The sequence below is a fragment of the Trypanosoma brucei genome, chromosome 10, assembly GCF_000210295.1.
Source record: "Trypanosoma brucei gambiense DAL972 chromosome 10, complete sequence".
Lineage (NCBI taxonomy): Eukaryota > Euglenozoa > Kinetoplastea > Trypanosomatida > Trypanosomatidae > Trypanosoma > Trypanosoma brucei.
Window position 1 is genome coordinate 1623384 of NC_026743.1, and position 15272 is coordinate 1638655.

The following is a 15272-nucleotide window of genomic DNA, read 5'->3' on the forward strand; positions in this document are numbered from 1 at the left end:
ATAGAATTTGCCTTATGGATGCCTCACTGCCCGCGGAGTCCACTGCGAACCCACACGGCTCCCTCGCTACCCCACGAGCAACCGGGTTCTTACACCGCAACTGTTACCTTACATGGTGAGCGGAGGGTAGCGGATGCATATGCATCTGAAGTTTGTTGGGGCGGCCAGACTGGCACAAGATGGGGCAACACACACCGTGGGGTTGAGCAGGTTGACGTGTGGAAAACCGCATTATGCCCACAAGCGGCATTTCAGAGAAGGGCGTTGTCCCTACTAGGTGAGGGTCATACGGGAACACGCCATGGCCTCCTAAAAGAGCCCCATTTGCGGTGCTGTGATGCAGGTGAAACCGCACGTCCTACGAGACATATTGAGCGCCACCGTAGTCCCACGACGGTTGGTGGCGATGCAGTTCAACAGCTTGGCACAACATTATGCCATAGTAGTTATTGCCGAGTGCCTTCGGTGAATCCTCCGGCAACCGCGTACGAACGAGCCCTTGCAAAGCATGGGAAGCGACTCCTAGCTGCGGTCCAGAGGGAGCAGAGAAGAAAATTAGAAGAACAGCGGAATCGTCAAGTGCTTGAGCGCCGCAAGGCTCTTTATGAAAGGTATACCAAGTGGAATCGGCAGTCGACTCATAGGAACGGCTCGGAGCAAACACCAGCGGCGGCTTCCCGCTGTGAAGAGGTTGAGGCCCGGCAGCACAGTGCGCTCACAGTTACCATCGGCGCTTCTGAAACTGTTGGAAGTTCGCCTTCATCACTCCCAGGTGGGGGGGCTTTAGAGACGACGTTACAAGCAACCAAACATTTGCTACTTGAACATACCACAGAGGTTGTGGGTTGCTCTACAGCTCCGTTCAATGAGCCTGTTGGGGGAAAACATAACCAAATGCCGCGCAACACCATGTACCCCAAGGAACTACAGGAGCCACAGAACCATAATTTGGCAGAGTGCGAGTGCTCAACCTCGTTCATGGCGTACTTAGCGGGGAGGCTTTCACCGAGGAGACGCTGCGGGGGTAGTAGGTTTAATCCCGGATCTGGTGGCAGAGGCGACTTCATCCACGTGTGTTGGCCTCACTGCTTCACTCCACCGCGCCCCTTACCTTGCAGACAAGTTCCACACGAATGGGGAAGAAACCTTGTTGCTTCCCTTGCAACGTGTGGTGACGCCGATGGTGAGGGACTGCGGTGGGGATTGCCGTCTCCATTGAGTTGCGTGCTTCCGGATGATATCCATCAAACTTCGCTGCGGCGCTCTCCTCGCACTGCTGAGGCAACCGCTCTTTCGCAGCGGTACTGCACATCTTTGGATGGTAGTGTAAACGAATGTGCTGGGGAAGAACGGCATCTGCTCACCTTCATGCGACCAATGGACCAACCACGCCCCCTCTTGAGTTACCACAGACCGAAAACGATATGTGAGGATCAAGGAGGCGCTTATGCTGCTTCGGCATGCCCTTAAAGGTGTGGATGTGGTTACGCTTCCAAATTCGTTTGTTACCAGTGACAGTTTAACCAAGTTTTGGACTTTACTGCTGGAGAGTTGAGGAAGAGGGAACTGTAATTTTTTTTTACCTGTGCGTGCCGAGTGGTATATGTGTACGTATGTTTACTTCCAGCCTGAGCTGGCGAAAAGAGCAAATTGAGTCGGAATATGTAGTGGTTGCTGGGTTCCTCCGCTTGAAGTGTAGTGGGAAGTTGTACTCTGGTTGACTGAGGACTCTCTCTCACTACGCCCTCATGAATCTTGTTTCCACATCGCTCATCCGCCTGGCGGTTGCTTACACCGTTCGCATATGGTCGTAGTTACGCCTTTACAGGGGACGTGTGCACTTGCGCCCCAAGCGTTGGGGTGAATGGGAGGGACATGTTTTGTCAACTCAGTGTTTTGGGGGTAACATTGGCGACGACATTGAATGTCAGGATGTTCCCTTGTTTCCTGTGTAATAACGGCATTCTGCGCTTTACTTTTGTACATGCCTTTTTCTTTGATTCCTATCCTGTTGCTGGAAAGCAAGCACTTTCTATAATTGCTGTTCATCCCGGTGCCACGTGTGCCCTGCATTTTTTCAAGGGGTCCCTGATCGATCCATTATAACAGCAGCAGTGAACTTGGAAAGAGGGAAAAAGGACAATGTGGCACGCTACGTACACCTTGGTCTGAACAGTAAGGGTTATATGTCGTGGACTTGCTGCCGGCGGTCGCGTGATGACCCAGCGGTGTCTACGATTAGGGACTGAGCGTTAGCCAAAGCAAAGCCGCTTTCCGAATCTGTTGGCCCCTACAAGGGCTAAAGGTCTCACGAACTCGAATTTTTAGCCATGAGCCACCTTTTTTTTGTGTATTCGTTTCTTGGAAACTGCGTATTTTGTTGCGGTGCATACATCCAGTTGTGTGTGTGTGTGTGTGTGTGTGTGTGTGTGTGGATCGAAACCCACAAAAACGAAGTGAATTTCCGGGGTTTAGACTCATTTCTCTATTTTCAGAACGAGTATACGGGGTTGTGTTAGTTTAACCATTACTGGAATATTTTTCCGTGCACACCCTACACTGTGGTATTGTTATGATGGGAAACGACAGCAATAACGAGATGGTGCCCTCATCCTTTTTGATGTGCCATTTTATGTTTACTTTGCATGCTTATCAACAATCTGCGCACCTTTTCATGCCTTCCTCTTCTGCACCACTGCCCTTTCCGATTTTGGTCCGCGTCACGGTACTGCGTGCTTGCTTAAGAATCTTCGGTTGAGTGACAAGTGTTATTGTGAAACTACCGGACTGAATCCAACGCACCTATTCAACAACTCACGCGAAGGCTCACTCGTAATATACGATGTGGGGGTAGTTGGAAGGGATGCGTATGTGGCCGTTTTTTGTAAGCGCAACCTGCGGCAGAGTGATGTGGCTACTTTGCCTTCTTGTTTCTGTCTTGCCACAGTATTTCCCCTCTTTTTATTTTTTCGCACTGTTCTGTCCCTGAAGTTTCTCTCGCCTTACGTAAAGTTCACGAAGAAAAAAAAAGCAAAAGGTCTACTAATCTGTGAGGAAGAAGAAACAGGGGAACCTCCCATACTTTTTTAGGTGCGACCACTTCCCCACACATAGGGGAGACGGTGATTAACACCCAAACAAACAGAAAGGTTGCAGATCTTTTATTTCTGTAGTATCCACGTGTTGCTCGCTGTTCCGCAACTTAGTGCGAGCTGTTTGACTGGAGCCTTCTTTGGATAATCCAGGATGGAGGAGACGTACAGTCCCTTTACGGGACGTCAAGGCCAGTACAATCAGGGCTACAATGGTGGAGGGCGACGAGATAGCCGCGGCGGTATGGGAGAAAGAATAAAACCCGTTGACTGGGGGAATGTTTCTCTCGTTCCCGGAAACTGGAAGGTTCTCGATGGTAAGGCGATCAAAAAGGCAGGGGAGATAAAGACATCCACCCCAGAAGCGGGACAACTCAGCGAGGAGGAGGCGACGAAATGGCGAGAAGAACATGTGATCACCATATTTGGTGATGATTGTCCTCCACCTATGTCATCGTTTGATCACCTGCGTGGAATCGTTCCACCATACCTTCTAAAGAAGCTCACCGCCCAGAATTTCACTGCACCAACTCCCGTGCAAGCGCAGTCATGGCCCGTTCTTCTATCTGGTCGTGACCTTGTGGGGGTTGCGAAGACAGGCTCCGGAAAGACGCTTGGCTTCATGGTCCCTGCCCTCGCCCACATTGCAGTGCAGGAACCCCTACGCTCCGGTGACGGTCCAATGGTTGTTGTACTGGCTCCCACCCGCGAACTCGCTCAGCAGATTGAAGAAGAAACAAAAAAGGTTATCCCCGGGGACGTGTATTGCGGTTGCGTTTATGGAGGAGCACCAAAAGGACCCCAGCTTGGGTTGCTGCGGAGAGGTGTGCACATTCTCGTCGCCACACCAGGTCGTTTGATAGACTTCTTGGATATTAAACGCATTAACTTGCATCGTGTCACCTATCTCGTTCTAGATGAAGCAGATCGCATGCTTGATATGGGATTTGAGCCGCAGGTTCGCAAAATATGCGGCCAGATAAGGCCAGACCGGCAGACAGTCATGTTCTCCGCCACTTGGCCACGTGAGATTCAGCGACTGGCAGCAGAATTTCAGAAGCAGTGGATACGCATCAGTGTGGGCAGTACGGAACTTCAGGCTAACAAGGACGTCACTCAGCGTTTCATTCTCACACAAGAGTTTGCAAAGCAGGACGAGTTGAGGAAGCTCATGCAAGAACATCGGGAGGAACGCGTGCTGGTTTTCTGCAAGATGAAGCGGACTGCGGATGAGCTGGAGCGGCAACTAAGACGATGGGGCTACGATGCAATGGCTATTCATGGTGACAAGGAGCAGCGGCAGAGGGAGTTCATCCTAGCGAGGTTCCGTAAAGATCCACGATTGTGCCTTGTCGCCACAGACGTTGCTGCTCGAGGTCTGGACATCAAACAATTGGAAACTGTTATAAACTACGACTTCCCCATGCAGATCGACGACTACGTACATCGTATTGGCCGCACAGGCCGTGCAGGCGCGAAGGGAGATGCGTTTACGCTTATCACGAAGAAGGAGGCTCAAATAACACCTTCAGTGTTGAAGGAACTTATTGGGATCCTGGAGCGCGCACAACAGGAAATACCTGATTGGATGATCGAATGGAACGCGCAACAGCCGAGATACCAGGTGAAGCGGAATCGCGGTATGAACGGGTTTGGAAGACATCAAAGCGCTCCCTTCCTGCGTAACGGTCACCGCCCATCGTTCTCAGCGAACGGGAATTATAGTGCTCACGGAAATGGTACATTTGGCCTTGGAAAGCACAACGACGACGCTGTTCCCTTCTCGTCATCCGCTATTCAATACAAGCGATTTGACAGTGACGACGAGGCGGAACCGTCCCGCAAGAAATACGCGAGATAGGCGGAATCCGTTTTTCAACCGAAATCACGATACATGTTGAGCCAGCACCAGCAGTGACTGATGATGAAGGGGAAAATGGAAGATTTTTTGATCAACAGCTAGTAAGTTAACGAGTAATACGCAATGAAAAGCGATCGAATTCCATGAATTGTTCCGGAAGTGAGAACAGTAGGTATATATATATTTATATACGTAATGAATATGGAAGGAACTGGTAAAGGAAAGTAGTATCGTTCAACAAAGTAACCTTTAAAAAAATTGTAACGAAGGAAATGTGCACTTCTCTTCTTTGAGTGCAGGTGAATCGCTTGACGTTCCTCATTAAATACGGGGAAATGAGAATCGGTAGTGGATGAGTGTAAGCTCCGTCTCTGACAGAATCTACCGGATTTTTGTGACGACACTTGCAAAAAGCTTGTCGATCCTCTTTTCATGTGTGTTGTAGACATTTCCCCAATCGGCTCTTTCTGCGCATCCTTTTTCAAATAATTACACTTTAAGACAAATGTTGTGCTATACAACAATAAGAGGGTGTTGCATCGCGCTTAAAAACGTTTGTAAACTCCATTGCCGCTCCTGCTATCATGCTAATCCCTTTGTTACCCTAATTTACCATGAGATAGGGAGGCGCTACGTTAGCATATGAATACTATGCAGGGAATTATGAGAGATCTGCGGATGGTTATGTCCCCCTTTCTTCTTGTTCTCGTTGTCGCAATTTCCACACCGGCCAGTGCTGCCCGTTTCTTGCTGCAAAACACTCAGCCAATATGCTTTGTTGAGGAGGTAGGAGAGGACACGCGGTTCTTGACGGGTGTTTACACGCGCAGTGACTCTCTGCCCTATCCACCTACTGTTAAAATGACCATCAAGTCACCGAGTGGCTCGGTGACGTGGGAGGGCAAAGTTGTGGCAGGAACAAACTCTTTCAGCGCTCCTGTCTCAGCTGGGTCCATTGGCAAGTATCAGATTTGTGTGAGTGTGAGCACATGGGGATTTAGGGCTTCAGATGATGGATCATCTGTTGTTATGGACGTTAACATTGACCAGAAAACAGCTGTAATATCCAAGACGGAAGTGCCTATGCTGAAGAGACAGAATGTGGGGGGTATGGAAGTGTTCACTTTCCGAGACTTTGGGGGCCAACAAAAGGATATCTTGCGTCCACCAGAATACTTTAAACGCGTTGAAGGTGCGCTGTCGAAGCTGTTGATGCAGGTGAAAGACGTTAGTTCCGGTATTGATCACAACATTGAGCGTTTCTCACGCATGTTTACCACTTCAGAAAACACCCACAAGCGCATATGGGCGTTTGGTGTGCTTACCGTGCTGGTCACGATCGCCACCATATGGCTGCAGTTCCGCCTACTGAAGTCCACTCTGCGGGAGAAGAAGTTGGTGTGATGCCCTTATGATATGACTCCTTTCTCTTCTCCCGCATGGGGTTTGGAGACCGCAAGTGTACTCCTTTAACTCCTAAATAGCAAGTGAAGCGTGAAAGTAAGGAACGACGAAGAAGCCAAGGGGTGGAGTTATCATTTTTTTTTTTACCTTCTGGTGGGGCGTAGTTCCTTTAAAACTTGTGAATTTTTCTTACCCGATGGTAGAAGTGATAGAACACAAGCGAAGAGGAAATGAGGGACGCGTAGCAAAAGGTTTATAAAAGGAGGAGACTGGCTCTGCCTTGGTTTGTGTGTGTGACGGCGGAGGGAAGAGGATGAAAAGGGGGAGCGTTGTTTCGTTATTTACGTTTTTTGCAATTTCCAGGTGTGTTTTTCTTGTTTCAAGAGGGAGGCTCAGGATACCGCAGAAAATGCGACACTAGACCTACTTGCCCACACGCCACAACGAGGGTGGAAGGCAGCAGTACAAAGGTAACACTTAACGAGCACGGACCAACTATGAAAAAAAAAAACAAAGATAACACTGTTCGTCTTACAAGCGACTTCTCCAATGTCTGGTGTCACTGGGATACCTCTCCACCTCATTCGCCACCGCGATAAACTCATTTATCGAGCAGAACTTCAACACTTAGCTCTTTTAATTTCCTGATGAATTTATGGGACTTGATAGAAATCTAGGTTAGAGAAAACGTCGGTTATATTGCCGTGTCCAGTGTAAGGAAACAATGAGCGATGGGCGATATTTGGCTCTCATCTCTGTGTGATGACATCACTAAGCGTTTCTGACGGAATTCGTATGCTGAACACATAACAAACGCAAATCACTCCACACTGATAACAGCTCCGCAGGCCCCAATCCCTTACCGTACATTCGCAATGAGGCAAACGATGAAAAAATAAATGGATCGCTGACTCTGAACACATTATCTGATTGACAGGACATTTCTTTGACTATACCTCTGAATGGTGCCCCACTTCTCTCTCCATTCCTCCCTCTTTCTGTTGGTTTCCCCCCCCCCCTCCTGCTGCTGCCACTACTATTCCTCCAGGTGTCTATTGCTCCTGGTGCATTACCATTAACTGCGGTATGATTACAAAGCAATTTTATCCTCACCCTGACGTGAGTGGTTCTGTGACGAGAAACCGATTGACAATAATACCAAGATCTGCTATGAGCCCGTGATGTTGTGTGCAGACGCTGTATTAATCCCGCCCCGTATGGCAAACTCATGCCCGGGGCGATTCATGCACAGCGGAGATGCGTATTGTCTCGCTTCCCCTTATCGTAAAGTCCACTTTCTTTCCTGTTGCGTGCCTGTTTCAAATGTACGCCCGCGCGGTTTTGTGAATGAGGCTCCCCATTCCGCTGTTGTTGCGGGGTAATCTGGTTTTGTGCGTGGCGGGTGCTTGCGTTGCGTTTAGTAGACGTTAACCGATGGAGTTGTTACAAACCCCCCATTTATTCGGATTCGCTATTCCGCAGGGCGGTGGTTTAGCTCTTCGAGCACATTTGTAGTGCGGGGCGGTGCTGTTACTGCTACTGAGGTGGCTCACTGCTTGTTTAACCACGGTGCCCACTTTTTTTTCCTTTTTTTGACACCTTAGCTCTCCTCTTCTTCACTTTCGCGTTCTTCCGTTTTCAGGTTAGGAGCTGTGTAGTAAAACGAGTATTTTTTTTTAGGGATGCCGAAAATCCGCCCAGGAATGAAGCGGCCACCACCGGGGTTTGAAAAAATCAATGACAAGCTTGACGAATACGACGCAGAGATGCGACTGGCTCTTTCTGAGGACCCTTCCCAGGCTGAACTACCGGTGCCGTCCAAACGAAAGGACAAACAAAATAAGGTTGAAGCGACTAAAGACAAGCATGCTCAAAGTGTACAGCGCGGTGATGGTGGTGTAGCGGGCCACTCGGACGGCGAATTAGACAAACCGGAACCCCCCTTGTGGCGAGTGGCGCGAATCAATCGGGAGCGCACACGTTATGTGTTTAATGCGTGTTTCCGAGAGCGGATAATTGCGGAGGAGGTTCTCGACTACTGCTGTGAGATGAATTTCATTGATGCTGGTCTCGTTCGGCGCTGGTCACTTGCTGGGTATGAACGGCTGTGTTGCAATACTTGCTGCTTACCGGGAGCTGCTAGTGAAGCGGCTCGTATGGTGAATAAGTTTGCAAACCGTGACAAAAAAGATCGGCGCACTAATGGTAATGATGACACCGGGGGTACCTGCATTTGCCGCGTGCCCGATGAGAAGCGTCTGGCCAAGGCGTTCACTAGGTGTATGGTGTGTGGGTGCTCTGGTTGTGGTTCGGGGGGGTAAGCGCAAGCACGACACCGAGGAAAAAGATAGTGTATCCGACATGAAAAAAGTACGCACGGACGACTACGAGGTGAAATCGGGTAAATAGTGAAGGATTTGACATTTTTTTTCCCCCCTCCCGGAAAGTCGTTGCACCAATTGTGAATGAACTTCTTATTCTTCGTATGCCCCTTCTCTGTTGGGGTACCCACAAACCCCATCTGTTTCAAAACGGAGCATCCTTTTGTGCCTTTCATTTGCGCACCAACTGCAATGGTAAATATTCTTTCACTGCCCATTTTGTGTATGAGAAAGTAAGATTGCTGGCTGGTAGTTCAGTAGCTCAGACAAACTTGTCGCTGTCGGCCTGCAGAACGGCTCACGCCGGTGCCACGTTCGGGCGGGGGAAAGGTGAAATTGGCTTCATTACGCGATGGGCGATATTTGGCTCTCATCTCTGTGTGATGACATCACTAAGCGTTTCTGACGGAATTCGTATGCTGAACACATAACAAACGCAAATCACTCCACACTGATAACAGCTCCGCAGGCCCCAATCCCTTACCGTACATTCGCAATGAGGCAAACGATGAAAAAATAAATGGATCGCTGACTCTGAACACATTATCTGATTGACAGGACATTTCTTTGACTATACCTCTGAATGGTGCCCCACTTCTCTCTCCATTCCTCCCTCTTTCTGTTGGTTTCCCCCCCCCCTCCTGCTGCTGCCACTACTATTCCTCCAGGTGTCTATTGCTCCTGGTGCATTACCATTAACTGCGGTATGATTACAAAGCAATTTTATCCTCACCCTGACGTGAGTGGTTCTGTGACGAGAAACCGATTGACAATAATACCAAGATCTGCTATGAGCCCGTGATGTTGTGTGCAGACGCTGTATTAATCCCGCCCCGTATGGCAAACTCATGCCCGGGGCGATTCATGCACAGCGGAGATGCGTATTGTCTCACTTCCCCTTATCGTAAAGTCCACTTTCTTTCCTGTTGCGTGCCTGTTTCAAATGTACACCCGCGCGGTTTTGTGAATGAGGCTCCCCATTCCGCTGTTGTTGCCGCCTCTTCCCTCCCAAGAATTGGGGTTGAGCATCATATGGTGGTTCTTGAGCAGTATTCTATCCCCCTTATTCCCTCATTCTTTCTTCCTTATCATATATGCCCGTTTTGTGTTATTTTGTAAATGTGGGTGTTCCAATGAAGTAATAACTCTAGAAGCAACCTGGGCGATCCGGGTTACCGTGTTGACTAAAACTATCAGCCGTTGTTTTTGCCCACAGAAATCTTGTTTCAGGAGAGGGGTCCGAGTGGTTTTGAGGCATGATGGAGGACGATGAGGGTTTGGATGGGCAGCAGGAAGTGAGGGAAGTTGTAAAGGAGCGTCCCGTTAGGCTAACCAGCATTGTGCGGCATGACTGCTCCAAGTCCTTCGCTAACGATGTTCTTGAGATGGCCAACGTCGTTCTTGACAACTTGCCTGCCGATCGTATGTATAAGGATGTTGCCACTCTCCTTAAGCGGCAGTTGGACGAAACTCAAAAGGGCACATGGCACGTCATCGCAGGGTCGCATTTCGGTGCGAATGTGACAAACGACGCAGAAACCATGGTGAACCTAAAGATCGACGATATGTATGTTCTTGTGTTTCGTTCTGGCCCTCCAGACCGTCCGCTAAATGCGAATGATGCAAAGGAGTAATCGACGAATGTATTTACTTGTTGAGTGTGCTCGCGTGATGATCGTTTGAAGTAGGCAAGGCGTTCGCCTGCTTGACGTTATCCATCGGCTGCGGGATTTTTCTTTTCTTTTTTCTCATTCTTTTTGACGCCGTTGCGTTCGGTGTTTTGGATGGACTTTGAACCAAGGGGATTAAACGGATTGCTAGAGTTAGAGAATCTTTCCCGTGCTGTACCACTTAAGTTACGCTTATACCTACTAGGGACCTTACAGCCTTTGTCCCGTGGAGCATGTACCGTATACCGGAGAACAAGGAAATGTGAGAACCCGTCTTTGGACACACGTACTGGGGTGCATATATATATATATATATATATATATATAGTGCATTTTTGTGAGAGCCTTTAACCCTCATCTTCTCTTTGACCGATTTCTCGCATTGCTCCGTTTGTGATATATCTTAGCTTTAAAGTTTTTAAGTTTAGCTGGTTGTTGGCGTTTGCTACAGGTGGGGGGAGTAGCATCATTTTCTGCAAAAGAGAAGACACCCTCCAATGCAGCCACCACAGGCAACCGAACAGACAAAGAAGAAGCTGAAGTCGTTCGGTAAAAACCGGCGTGAGATTAGGGTGCGCACCACCTATGATGAAAAGGGCAACTGGATGGCCGTGAACAACCCGGACAAGCTGAGGCAAACGGAGTGCCCAGCTCTTGACCGTTACTATCGTGACCTTCAGCGGTTGTGTACGCCACAGGAGTGGGGCGATGAAATGGCGCTGTTCCGCCAACCACTTCCCACTACATTTTGGATCAATGACACGGATCCCTTAGCCCCCGAAATTAGTCGCTATTTCGAATCGCTGCCTGATACAGTAGTTGAGGCTATTCCGTGGTACCCGATTCGCGGGATGGCGTGGCGTATAAAGGCTGGGAAGACTGAATTTCGGCGTCCCGAAATGAAGGAATTACGGAGTTTTTTAATTCGTCATACTGCCATTGGGACTGTATCGCGCCAGGAAGAAGTGTCGATGCTCCCGCCTTTCTTGTTGGACATTCAACCCACGGACAAATGCCTTGATATGTGCGCATCCCCAGGCTCAAAAACAGCTCAAATTCTTGTTTCGTTGGGGCGGCATAAGGTTATACCTCATGATAGTGATGCCTCACCCTTTCCGTTCGACTACGACAGCGAGGGGCTTGTGGTCGCTAATGATATTGACACCAAGCGAGCCAACATGTTGGTGCACCAAGTTAAGCGTATGAGGTTGCTATTCCCGTTTGCACTCTTTACCAATCATGACGCACAATTCTTCCCCAATATGGTGTTGACCCCTGGAGAAGCGCAACCCCACACATGTGGACAGCAAACTACCGGCGATGATGGCGCCACCGAGCTTCGGTTTGATAAAATACTTTGTGACGTTGTCTGTTCTGGTGACGGAACAATCCGCAAAGCTCCACACATACTCAAGATGTGGTCGCCCCGGGAGGCTATATCGCTGCAGAAGGTGCAGATTCAAATAGCATTGCGTGCCTGTCACCTTCTTCGCGTCGGCGGTCGCCTTGTCTACAGCACGTGCTCTATGAATCCCATAGAAAATGAGGCGGTTGTAGCGCAGATTATCCACCGCACGAAAGGGGCTATGAAACTTATTGACTGCTCCTCGTTGCTCCCCGGGTTGCGGTTCACCCCGGGTCTCCAAAAGTGGGTGGTGACGAACTCAAAGGGCAATGTGGTGGAAGCTCCATGCCAGGAAGCACACGAAGCACTCTTCCCGCCTGGAACGCCAGGGGCCTATTCGTCGGATGCGGTTGATGCTATGGACTTGCGCCTGTGTTTGCGACTGCTTCCTTCCCATTGCAACGGCGGCGCATTCTTCATTGCAGTGCTCAGCAAAGTTTCTGAGTTCCGCTTCCATAAGCATGACGAAACAACGCAGCCAGCTATCACGGTGCCGGCGCACTCTGCCCGCATTTTTGAACGCGAAGACAACACATCAGTCGACACGGAAGTTACTCAGGATGGCCTCCCTTTAGGAAAAAGAGAAAGAGAGGAAAACGCACTCGACTTGGCCAAAGATGAGGTTCGCGGGAGAGGTGTTCCTCCGCAATTTGTTGCAGCTCCGGAGCCCATTATCAACGTCATAACGGACTTTTACCGTGCATCTAGCTTTCCGACGCGTCTGCTTGTCGTTCGTACAGCAAATGGGCAACGGGAGCTGAAACTTTCCGGTGGGTCTGTCTGCTCCATTGTTTCGCGCTCTGCTCTCGAGGTTTTGCAGCATAAGACGGACACTCTTATTGTGGTAAGCGCTGGCCTTCGTGTTTTCGCCCACGAAAATCTTGACGGCGGCTGGCGCATTGCCAGTGAGTCGGCTGTTCTCTTTTCCAAACTAATGTCCCAGTCCCCGCGACGGCTGTGCGTTCACGTAAGTTTGGTGGAGCGCCTTTTGAAAGGAGGAAAGCTAAAAGACATTCCCTTTAATGATATTGAAGACGAGGCGGTACGTTTCCAGTTGGAGTCAATGGATATTGGCACTGTTCTGCTGAAAATTGAAGCCCCCGGTGCGGTCGGAGGTGTTCTTTACTCCGTGGCGCTGAGGGCACGTAAGCGGTTGCAGTTATTAGTGGACCAGGAGGACATCGTGGGATTGAGACTGCGGTTGGGACTCCCCGCGACGGAGGCAGCAAAGGTGGAGGATACCAACGCACAACAGAGGGAGGGTGGTGTTATACCTGCTGATTGCGCGGAGGAAGGGGCGGAGCGCATTCCTTAATAAAAAGGGAGGGAGGGAAAAGCAGTTGCAGTTTTGTTGTACACCAGCGACTTGCCCACGAATGAGAGCGCAACTGTGTGCACGTGTGTGTGATATCGTGTTCAAAACCGTGCGTGGCCACACTTGCGCGTAGTTGAATTGGTATAATTTAAGAATCGTAACATTAAGCGATTAAAGCTTTCAATGTGGACCCTTCATTCCTCTTCTTTCTTTGGACTTCTTTTCTCTTCCTGCTTTTATTCGTGTGGCGCAGTCGTGCGCTTAACATATCCGTCTGCGGGTTTATTTTGTTTCTGCTGTTGCCTTCGTGTTTCACGCGAATTTAAGGCAGTCTGTGTTTAACTATGATGCCTCATTTCGGTTCTCCCGAATTTCTCTTTTCCATCTGTTTTCATTTCGTTCGGCCCCTGCTGTTTGCGAACGATGCGTGCCCATTTGTCTGCTCGCACACGCAAACAAGGAGTGTAGCGGGTGCAATTGTGGATACGGAGAACAGGTCCGGCCAGCCGTTTGATTTTTTTCGTCTTTTTGAATCGCCAAGCATATAAAAAACGGGAGCCTCAGGTGTTGAAAATTCTGCACGAGGCACAGTATATACACACATTTTATTTATTTGTGCGCGCTCGCAAGCGGATCTAGGGGATAAGGTGCAAATCGCATCGAGTAAGTCACAAAGTAGGGGGGAAAGCGCAAAAACATCGAGTGAGGTGACGGCCTTTGGTATCTGTTTACCCCCTTTTTGCTGAAGGAGGGAAATAGTTTCGAAGAAGAGACATTTCCTCTCACGATTGTGTACAAGTATACCTTACAAGCCATACAATAATTGAAGACTTGGGGATAGATAGATTTTTTTTTCGTTTTAGTTTCACGCACAAAACGGCTTTTCCGTTCCCGTCCAGGTATGTCCACAGCGAAGAGTTTTCCGATGGCTCAACTTTCTACACGGGCTCAGTATAGCCGTATGCAACGAGAGTTTGTGCAGTTACAAAGGCAGGAGAATCCACGAAATATAAACTTTACCACTTCTTTAAAAAATCGCCACAAGAATCGCTATTTGGACATATTGGCCAATGAGGAGACAATATATCCACCGGTCCTAAAGGCCGTCGGGGCACAACCTGGGCGTTATCCCTATATCAATGGGAATTTAATCGATCTTGATTTGCCACATACGTTTGTCGCTTGTCAGGCTCCCGTACCGCAAGGTGTCCCTGACTTTTTAGAGACCCTCAGTGAGAAGAAGGTGGACCTTGTTGTGATGCTCACTAAACTACGGGAGGGTGGTGTTTTGAAGGCAGAGCGTTATTGGCCGGAAGAAGAGGAAGATTCCTTGTCATTTCCGGAATCTGGACACGATGCTATAAAGGTGACAAGGGATGCGGAGGCGTCGTACGAGGTTGATGCTGAGCTTGACATCGTGCGTCGTCCGCTCGTTATCCATGTACCCGGTAAGCCAATGCATCGGGTGCTGCAAGTGCAGTACGTTGGTTGGCCCGATCACGGTGTTCCAGAATCCGCAGCATCATTTGATGAGCTCTTGTCGGTAATCAAGAACTGCGTAACCACTTCCCCCATATTGGTACATTGTAGTGCTGGTATTGGTAGGACGGGGACACTAATAGGTGCCTATGCCGCTCTACTTCACATTGAGCGCGGGATCCTTACTGATTCAACCGTATACTCTATAGTTGCAGCGATGAAGCAAAAGCGATTCGGTATGGTTCAACGGTTAGAGCAGTATGCAGTTATCTATATGACTGTTCTGGGCCGGCTCGGTGTGGATATTAGTGGACTGGTGTCGACACTTAACTTAAAAGCGTAGTCGGCTGTGCCATAACTTACCCCTTTGCACATGTGTGTGTAGCGCCGCAACGTATTGTATTACTCGTTTGACGAACTGTTCTCCCCTGCTTTTTCTGTAACCTCTCAGATATGAAGAGTCACATTGGTGTGCGGGAGAGAAGAGGGGTTGACCCGTACAGCATGGCTGGATACTCCTCACGTGCCGTGCCGCGTGAATAAATGATACGGTGATGCGGAAGTGATAATGTTTATGGAACGACTTGCCAAACATTGTCGCAGAATTCATGTGTTTTGACGTTAATACCAATATCGGTCAACCTCCTTGTGTGTAATTTTTTTCC

The 15272-nt window shown here is 49.1% G+C and overlaps 12 protein-coding genes across 12 annotated transcripts; 9 read left to right on the forward strand and 3 right to left on the reverse strand.

Annotated features, from left to right (window-relative positions):
• Positions 1–18: 18 nt before the first annotated feature.
• TbgDal_X8090 (hypothetical protein, conserved) lies at positions 19–1470 on the forward strand (the record flags this gene model as incomplete). Its single annotated transcript, XM_011779682.1, has 1 exon — positions 19–1470. The coding sequence occupies one exon, from the start codon at positions 19–21 to the stop codon at positions 1468–1470; it is 1452 nt and encodes a 483-aa protein (XP_011777984.1).
• A 300-nt stretch (positions 1471–1770) lies between these two features.
• Positions 1771–2073, reverse strand: TbgDal_X8100 (hypothetical protein, unlikely; the record flags this gene model as incomplete). The annotated part of the gene is made up of 1 exon (XM_011779683.1): positions 1771–2073. The coding sequence occupies one exon, from the start codon at positions 2071–2073 to the stop codon at positions 1771–1773; it is 303 nt and encodes a 100-aa protein (XP_011777985.1).
• A 1173-nt stretch (positions 2074–3246) lies between these two features.
• TbgDal_X8110 (ATP-dependent DEAD/H RNA helicase HEL64,putative) lies at positions 3247–4953 on the forward strand (the record flags this gene model as incomplete). Its single annotated transcript, XM_011779684.1, has 1 exon — positions 3247–4953. The coding sequence occupies one exon, from the start codon at positions 3247–3249 to the stop codon at positions 4951–4953; it is 1707 nt and encodes a 568-aa protein (XP_011777986.1).
• Positions 4954–5051: 98 nt separating this feature from the next.
• On the reverse strand, positions 5052–5402 carry TbgDal_X8120 (hypothetical protein, unlikely; the record flags this gene model as incomplete). The annotated part of the gene is made up of 1 exon (XM_011779685.1): positions 5052–5402. One exon carries the CDS (start codon positions 5400–5402, stop codon positions 5052–5054), a length of 351 nt encoding a protein of 116 aa, XP_011777987.1.
• Positions 5403–5595: 193 nt separating this feature from the next.
• Positions 5596–6357, forward strand: TbgDal_X8130 (COP-coated vesicle membrane protein erv25 precursor, putative; the record flags this gene model as incomplete). Its single annotated transcript, XM_011779686.1, has 1 exon — positions 5596–6357. The coding sequence occupies one exon, from the start codon at positions 5596–5598 to the stop codon at positions 6355–6357; it is 762 nt and encodes a 253-aa protein (XP_011777988.1).
• Positions 6358–7128: 771 nt separating this feature from the next.
• TbgDal_X8140 (hypothetical protein, unlikely) lies at positions 7129–7587 on the reverse strand (the record flags this gene model as incomplete). Its single annotated transcript, XM_011779687.1, has 1 exon — positions 7129–7587. One exon carries the CDS (start codon positions 7585–7587, stop codon positions 7129–7131), a length of 459 nt encoding a protein of 152 aa, XP_011777989.1.
• Positions 7588–8060: 473 nt separating this feature from the next.
• TbgDal_X8150 (hypothetical protein, conserved) lies at positions 8061–8678 on the forward strand (the record flags this gene model as incomplete). The annotated part of the gene is made up of 1 exon (XM_011779688.1): positions 8061–8678. The coding sequence occupies one exon, from the start codon at positions 8061–8063 to the stop codon at positions 8676–8678; it is 618 nt and encodes a 205-aa protein (XP_011777990.1).
• Positions 8679–8842: 164 nt separating this feature from the next.
• Positions 8843–9169, forward strand: TbgDal_X8160 (T. brucei spp.-specific protein; the record flags this gene model as incomplete). Its single annotated transcript, XM_011779689.1, has 1 exon — positions 8843–9169. The coding sequence occupies one exon, from the start codon at positions 8843–8845 to the stop codon at positions 9167–9169; it is 327 nt and encodes a 108-aa protein (XP_011777991.1).
• A 370-nt stretch (positions 9170–9539) lies between these two features.
• Positions 9540–9857, forward strand: TbgDal_X8170 (hypothetical protein, unlikely; the record flags this gene model as incomplete). The annotated part of the gene is made up of 1 exon (XM_011779690.1): positions 9540–9857. One exon carries the CDS (start codon positions 9540–9542, stop codon positions 9855–9857), a length of 318 nt encoding a protein of 105 aa, XP_011777992.1.
• Positions 9858–9994: 137 nt separating this feature from the next.
• On the forward strand, positions 9995–10372 carry TbgDal_X8180 (dynein light chain, putative; the record flags this gene model as incomplete). Its single annotated transcript, XM_011779691.1, has 1 exon — positions 9995–10372. The coding sequence occupies one exon, from the start codon at positions 9995–9997 to the stop codon at positions 10370–10372; it is 378 nt and encodes a 125-aa protein (XP_011777993.1).
• A 533-nt stretch (positions 10373–10905) lies between these two features.
• On the forward strand, positions 10906–13128 carry TbgDal_X8190 (hypothetical protein, conserved; the record flags this gene model as incomplete). Its single annotated transcript, XM_011779692.1, has 1 exon — positions 10906–13128. The coding sequence occupies one exon, from the start codon at positions 10906–10908 to the stop codon at positions 13126–13128; it is 2223 nt and encodes a 740-aa protein (XP_011777994.1).
• Positions 13129–14029: 901 nt separating this feature from the next.
• On the forward strand, positions 14030–14950 carry TbgDal_X8200 (tyrosine specific protein phosphatase, putative; the record flags this gene model as incomplete). The annotated part of the gene is made up of 1 exon (XM_011779693.1): positions 14030–14950. One exon carries the CDS (start codon positions 14030–14032, stop codon positions 14948–14950), a length of 921 nt encoding a protein of 306 aa, XP_011777995.1.
• Positions 14951–15272: the final 322 nt, after the last annotated feature.